Source organism: Rhinopithecus roxellana, chromosome 6, assembly GCF_007565055.1.
Source record: "Rhinopithecus roxellana isolate Shanxi Qingling chromosome 6, ASM756505v1, whole genome shotgun sequence".
NCBI classification, from domain to species: Eukaryota; Metazoa; Chordata; class Mammalia; order Primates; family Cercopithecidae; genus Rhinopithecus; species Rhinopithecus roxellana.
In genome coordinates, this window is record NC_044554.1 from 113,262,278 (window position 1) to 113,269,882 (window position 7,605).

General features: G+C 55.1%; 1 protein-coding gene across 1 annotated transcript; it reads left to right on the forward strand.

Moving 5' to 3' along the window:
• Window positions 1-244: 244 nt before the first annotated feature.
• On the forward strand, window positions 245-6,931 carry EN2 (engrailed homeobox 2). Its single transcript, XM_010368153.2, has 2 exons — window positions 245-1,181; window positions 4,488-6,931. The coding sequence occupies exons 1-2, from the start codon at window positions 494-496 to the stop codon at window positions 4,802-4,804; spliced, it is 1,005 nt and encodes a 334-aa protein (XP_010366455.2). The 5' UTR covers window positions 245-493; the 3' UTR covers window positions 4,805-6,931.
• Window positions 6,932-7,605: the final 674 nt, after the last annotated feature.

Here is a 7,605-nt window from a genome sequence, read left to right on the forward strand (position 1 = left end):
GGCGGGGACGGCCAGGCGGCGGCGGCGGCCGGAGCCGGCCCGGGCGGGCGTGAGCGCCGGAGAGTGCGCTGCCTGCATGCGCGCAGCTCTCGCCCCGGGCGGCCCAGGCGGCGGCGCCGGAGCCCGAGGCGGCTGGACTCGGAGAGGAGCGCTGAGCCCGGGAGGCAGCCCGCGTCCCCGCCGGACCACTGCGACTGTCTAGAGCCTGGCCGCGCGGCGAAGTCGAGGACTTGGCTCTGTTGAATCTCCCGGCGTCTGGGCGAGCCGGGCGGCTCGTGGTGTTTCTAACCCAGTTCGTGGATTCAAACGTGGCTCCCCGCCGAGCGCGGCCGGCGACTTGTAGGACCCCAGCCCTGGCCGCGGCCGCCGCGCAAGCCCTCGGAAGACTCGGCGGGGTGGGGGCGCGGGGGTCTGCGTGTGCGCCGCGGGAGGGCCCAAGGCTGATTTGGAAGGGCGTCCCCGGAGAACCAGTCTGGGATTTACTGTGAACAGCATGGAGGAGAAGGACCCCACGCCCGGCGAAGCGGCGGCGGCGGTGGAGGGACAGCGGCAGCCGGAATCCAGCCCCGGCGGCGGCTCGGGCGGCAGCGGCGGCGGTAGCAGCCCGGGCGAAGCGGACACCGGGCGCCGGCGGGCTCTGATGCTGCCCGCGGTCCTGCAGGCGCCCGGCAACCACCAGCACCCGCACCGCATCACCAACTTCTTCATCGACAACATCCTGCGGCCCGAATTCGGCCGGCGAAAGGACGCGGGGGCCTGCTGTGCGGGTGCGGGAGGAGGAAGGGGCGGCGGAGCCGGCGGCGAAGGCGGCGCGAGCGGTGCAGAGGGAGGCGGCGGCGCCGGCGGCTCGGAGCAGCTCTTGGGGTCCGGCTCCCAAGAGCCCCGGCAGAACCCGCCGTGTGCGCCCGGCTCGGGCGGGCCGCTCCCAGCCGCCGGCAGCGACTCTCCGGGTGACGGGGAAGGCGGCTCCAAGACGCTCTCGCTGCACGGTGGCGCCAAGAAAGGCAGCGACCCCAGCGGCCCCCTGGACGGGGCGCTCAAGGCCCGCGGCTTGGGCGGCGGCGACCTGTCGGTGAGCTCGGACTCGGACAGCTCGCAAGCCGGCGCCAACCTGGGCGCGCAGCCCATGCTCTGGCCAGCGTGGGTCTACTGTACGCGCTACTCGGACCGGCCTTCTTCAGGTGAGCCCGCGGGGACCACGCGTCCCAGCTCGCCGCGGGGAGGTCCGCGGAGCTGGGGGGCGGTGCTGGCGCGGGAACTTACCGGGAGGAAACATCTCGAACCACCCCCGCACACACGCACAAAGACTCACGCGACATTGTGTGAAGCTGACGCCTGCTGGGGCAGCGGCCAGGCGTCCAGCGGCAGGACTGATTCGCTAGGGGGTACAGACTTCTTAGCACCGTAGAAGGGACCTCCTTTCTTTCTCTGTCTCTCTCTCCCCTTACCCACTCTCTGTCTTCCGTCTCTCTCTTCCACCCCGCCTTAGAGCATCTGTTCCCAGCCCGTAATCCATGTCTCCCCCACTGTAGTTTTTTTGGTGGGAACGGGGTGGCTGGAAGATGGGCCCGGAAATGCACACTCTCAACCCCTTCCCTGCGATCTTTCAACGCAGGCCAGGCCCGGGATGCATGCCCCAGCCCACCCCAGACTCGTCCTACCGTTCGGTTATCCCGGCTGTGCTCGGGGAAGAAAAGGCAAGGCCCTTTGCTGCTCTGCCTTCTGCCCCTCGGGCCTGCGCTGACCGGTGGGACGTAGAAGGACGCACACAGGGAAGGAGGAAAATAAAGGCGCCCTTTTCCCTTGGCTCCACTTTATTTGCCAACGCCAGCCCCCAGTGATGGGGCTCAGCCCCCTTCCTGCACACAGCGAGGACAAGGGAGGCAGCCGTCCTTCCCGGCACCTGCCATCCCCAAATAGGAAGGACCTTTTCTCCAGGTTTCCTGGGGGCTGCTGATAGGAAAGAGGCAGCATTCGCAGGGGCTGTGCAGAGATGCTGGGTGTGTTTTTTCATAAATCTGGGATTTTAAAAAACTAAGTCCATGTCCTTGTAGAAATCATCAACTGCATTCCATGCGGGTCTGCGGCTGGGAACCGCCATTAGGAGTGGGCTGTTTGACCCCAAGCTGGCAGCGGATCCCCGCTGCCCCCAAACCCTCAACTATTTTGCAGGGGTCATTGGTCCAGATCACCGCAGGAGTGAGCCAGCCCTTCGACCGCCATCCCGCAGAAATATGCGTGCATATTTCTGACGAAATTCAGATTTCTCCAGCTAGATCTGAAATTTGCTCCATTGTTCTCGTCTTCCTCCTTTGTTAATATTTAATTAACATACAGGCTCACAATGCCGAGCGAGGAGCCTCGGCCGGGCTTTGTGAGGCGCCGGAGTTCACCAAGCCAGCCCCCAACGGCCCAGGAGCTGGGCAGCACCGCCTGGCCCAGCCTGGCCCAGCCCAGTCCAAGTCGCCTATCTTCATGGGCTTTAAAATATCCCTGCAAGATAATGTTTCTGTTCTTTGGCTTCTCCGAAAGAAAGGCAGAGAGAGTTTTCTTGGGGAGGTTTGATTCTGTTTCTGAGACTCCTACGTATTTGTCTTTTGAAAGAAAATCGACAACAAAAAAGGGAACTAAAAATTTTTATTTTAGGGAAATTTCTTTCTATAAAATGGTGTCCTTTTGAGGGCTGATTCATGGGTGCATTAACAAGAGCCCCAGGACCGGAAGAGTTTGGGGGTAGGGCACACACTTCTCTGGGGAAGGCAGTGGTTGGAAACCCAGACAGAGGCGGGCTCTGGGAGCAGGAGGCTAAAGCCTCTCCTGGAGCCTTGTGCCCCATCCCCCAACACCATTCCGGAGAGCCGACTCCATCCCCAGATCAGCACCTACCCCCACCAAACCCAGGCCCACTGGTGTGGAGCCCTGGGCTTACAGCAAGACTCTCACTGAGTGTGTGTGTGCATTGGGGTGGGTGCCCAAGTATAGGGTATGTGCTCTCATGGGTGGTCAGCCTGCCTGTGGGTTGCTTTAAAAGCTGCCCTTGGTGCCCTCCTGGTGGTGCCCACAGATCCTCTTTCTCCAGGCCCGGCTCCTGGAGAGAGCACAAGGCTCAGTTAGCCGTGAGGGAGTGCTTGGTGTTCACCCTGAGCCTCCAGTTGGTCTCCCACCTCTTGCTGGGCACAGCCCCAGCACCCTAGTTGACTCTCCTGACCTGGGCAGGGTGCAGTCCCAGGGCCTCCAATGAGATGCACATTTCTCTTCTCTTTAGGATGCCCGGCAGCTCTCTGGCCCTGAAGGGTAGGGGGCCCTGGCCTCCTGCAGCTGCAGGGACCTGTGATGAAGCTGGGGCCAGATGCTCCCTAAAGCCCCTTCATACACCACACAAATTGAAACCCAGAGGCGAGGTCACCACTCCCTGCCAATGGCCTTGCTCCCTTCTTCCCCCACAGGGAACACCAGGGGGTGGAGCCTCTTAACACCAAAAAGAAACTGATTACACTTCCCTCCTTCTGCTCTCCTCCGTCTGCGCTTTCCCCAGGGATAGCAGGTCCTAGGAGCCTTAGAGCGACCCTTCCCAAAACCTGGGGTAGGTCCATAGGGAGGAGGCCAGGGCAGCTTCAGAAGTCTGAATTCCAGTGGGGAGGCACAGTGGGGAGGGACAGAAGTGTGGACCTGGCCAAGGTCAGCTGGGCCACCCTGTTGTCCCCAGTGAAGAAGTCCCATGTCTGGGGAAAGGGAGGTGCAGTCAACACCCTTGCAGAGCCAGGTCTCTCCTGGACAGGAAACCTGGGAGACTTCCAGTGGGTGATGAAGGACAGTAGCTCGGTGCCCCTCCCGACCCAGGAGGGAAGTGCATGCACCCACTCTTCCTTATAAGAATGAACTTGGGCCCACAGAGCCCTTGGCTGGGAGTCATAGAGGAGCTTGGGTGGAGGCAGACACTCTGGGCCCCTCCCGTCCTCAGGGCCCACCTGCCCCTGATGCCCACAGCCCCTGGCACCCTGTGGGGTATCCCCATGAGGGTCCCCATCACAACCCTCAGGGTGCCTCCTGCTTCTGTGACCACCCTGCAGCCTTTCCCAGTCTTCTCTCCTCCCCTCTCTCCCAGCACCTACCCCCATACCTGTTCTTGAACAGAGCCTCAGAAAGGGCTAGGAAAAACCAGGCCAGAAAGTTCAGGGAGTTTTGCTTACATCCAGGAGTTTTACTTTTATCTAGAGGTCCCTTGTTTGTCATTTGTGGTCAGCCTGTCGACTAGGCCTGCCCCATAGCCCCATTTACATCACACCCAGTCCTCCCTCACCAAGTGGTGGAGGTCCACGTTGAGCCCATGCCCAGTCCGAGGTCCAGCCCCACATCTGGGCATTCAGCCTCTAGTGGCCTTGGACAAGTCACTTCCTCTCTTGGGGTCCCAGAATCCTTACCCGGTGCCTACTGGGTGACACACCTCTGGGTAACCTGACTTCTCTCTGTCCACCACATCTACCCAGGTCCCAGGTCTCGAAAACCAAAGAAGAAGAACCCGAACAAAGAGGACAAGCGGCCGCGCACGGCCTTTACCGCGGAGCAGCTGCAGAGGCTCAAGGCCGAGTTCCAGACCAACAGGTACCTGACAGAGCAGCGGCGCCAGAGCCTGGCGCAGGAGCTCAGCCTCAACGAGTCACAGATCAAGATTTGGTTCCAGAACAAGCGCGCCAAGATCAAGAAGGCCACGGGCAACAAGAACACGCTGGCCGTGCACCTCATGGCACAGGGCTTGTACAACCACTCCACCACAGCCAAGGAGGGCAAGTCGGACAGCGAGTAGGCGGGGGGCATGGAGGCCAGGTCTCAGTCCGCGCTAAACAATGCAATAATTTAAAATCATAAAGGGCCAGTGTATAAAGATTATACCAGCATTAATAGTGAAAATATCGTGTATTAGCTAAGGTTCTGCAATATTCTATGTATATATAATTTACAAGTGGTATAAAATCCAAAATATCTGACTATAAAATATTTTTGTTTTTTGTGTTTATGAGATTATGCTAATTTTATGGGTTTTTTTTTCTTTTTTTGCGAAGGGGGCTGCTTAGGGTTTCATCTTTTTTTAATCCCCTAAGCTACATTATATGACATTGGACACTTTTTTATTATTTCAAAAGAAGAAAAAATTAAAACAACTTGCTGAAGTCCAAAGATTTTTTATTGCTGCATTTCACACAACTGTGAACCGAATAAATAGCTCCTATTTGGTCTATGACTTCTGCCACTTTGTTTGTGTTGGCTTGGTGAGGACACCAGGAGGGGCCCACACCTCAAGCCTGGGCCAGACACCTCAAGACCTTGGGGAGCTTAGGGGACCTGGTGGGGGAGAGGGGACTTCCAGGGTCCTTGGACCAGTTCTGGGATTTGGCCCTGGGAAGCAGCCGAGCGTATCCCAGGCCTGCCCTGGGAAGTCAGCTCCATGCTCACCAGCAGCCACCCAGGCCCGCAGCCTCACCCAGCTCCCTCTCCTCACCCTCCTGCCGTCTAACTCCCTCTCCTCCTTCTCCTTTCTCCTCCTCCTCCTCCTTCCTCCTCCTCCCTCCTCTTTCCTCCTGCTCCTCCTTTCTTCTTTTTCTTCTTCTTCTTCTCCTCCTCCTCCCTCCTCCTCATTCCTTCCTCCTCCTCTTTTCTCCTCCTCCTCCTCACCAAGGCCCAACCATGTGCGTACATCGTCTGCGTCTGTGGTCTGCGTCGCTGTCGCCAGTCCCGCTGCATCCCTGCCGCAGGCCGAACCCTCATGCCCTGGGCACTGCCTCCATGCAGAAGCCTTCGAGGTTCTGGGGCTAAAGGCCTGGGGCATGTGGCCTAAAGCCCGAGAGCGGTGGGGCGACCCTCCTTTTGGCTTGACCCCAGGAATTTCCTGTGGCTCCATCAGCCACCCTGGGCGCCAGCCAGGGTCCCAGAAATGAGGCCATGGCTCGCTGTTTCTGGGCACGCAGAAGGCTCTGTAGAGGGAGATGGTATCATCTTCGTTTCCTTTTTCTTCCCTTTTTTTTTTTTTTTTTTCATTTTTTCCTTTATTTTTTTCTTTTCTTGGAGTGGCTGCTTCTGCTATAGAGAACATTCTTCCAAGATAAATATGTGTGTTTACACATATGTCTGTACGCATGTGAACACACACACACCAGACGTGTTTGAGTCTACAGTTCTGGAACGTGTGGCTATCTTGTCTTTCAAAAGAACTCAGAATCCTCCAGGATCTAGAGGAAGGAAGAAAATGTGTAAATAATCATTTCTTATCACTTTTTGTCTTTTCTTGTTTTCTAAAATATACATTTTATTTTTGAAGGTGTGGTACAGTGTAAATTAAATATATTCCATATATTTCCCACCAAGTACCTATATATATATAAACAAACACATTATATATAACTCCACACTGTCTTCTGTTTAGTGTATGGGGAAAGACCAGTCCGACTGTCCATCTGTGGCTGGGACAGCACAGGGGGTGTGCCCATGGCTGAGCTGGGAGTCCCAGTGGTCTCCCTGAGGACTGAGGGTGAACTTCTCTCTTTGCCTTAAACCTCTTTATTTCATCGCAGTAATAGTTTTACTTTGTACATAATAGCGTAAACCTTTTTAAAAAGGAAAGTATAAAAACAAAAGTTGTAATTTAAAAGTCTGTGAATAACCATCTGCTGCTTAGGAAACTCAATGAAATGACATGCCTTTTTAGCAGGAAGCAAAGTTGGTTTCTGTTTTTGTTTTCTTTTGTTGTTCTAGTTTATAAAACATGTGCATTTTACAGTTCCAGTATCAAATATTTATAATCTTATGAGAAATGAATGAATGTTTCTATTTACAACTGTGGTTATCAAAATTGTGAACACCCCCCCCCCTGCATTTTTGTGTGTTTAAATTCTTGAAGGTTACATTAAATAAAACAAAACCTCTTTATTATAAAATACTGAAGGTCCCAGGTGGAATGATGAGTTTTCTAAGCATGTCTGAGTCCAGAGGAACTGCCTAGGCATCCTCCCCGCTTACTCAGGCACTCATGGCCTTCGCCCCACCTCGGAGCAGGTGCCAGTTGCCTACCTTTGTAGCAAGAGGTGATTATTATTTTTTTTAAAATGAGACAGTTTGGATATGTCACATATGAGCACAGAATAACCAAAATAATTTAAGTACACATTTTGTTACCAGGAGGAAGTGTTCAAAACTACGGTGCTATTCCAGTGACTACATTTTTAACAATTTTGCAAAGTTCAACAGGTCTCCCTCTGGCTGGGTGCTCACTGGCCCTGCCACCCCCGCCGGGCTGAGGTACTTCCCCCTGGGGACAGGAACTTTTTACTCCACTGAGACAAAGAGAGTTTCCTTTTCAAAGTGTCATTTTTGTTTACCTCTTGTTGTTTCCCCCCCAAAACAAAAGACTTTGTACAACTTCCTAAGCAGGCCTGGGGGAGGGAGCAGCTTGGCCTGTGCTGACTGCGCCTGTGGAGTCCCCCTCACCAGGAAGTGTTAGGGATCTTTGAGCCAGTGATCTACCCGTTGAATTGCTGTATTTCCAAACTTTCATGGTAAAAAAAAAAAAAAAAATTTTTTTTTTCTTCTCCCTGTGAAAGAAACTCAGAGACT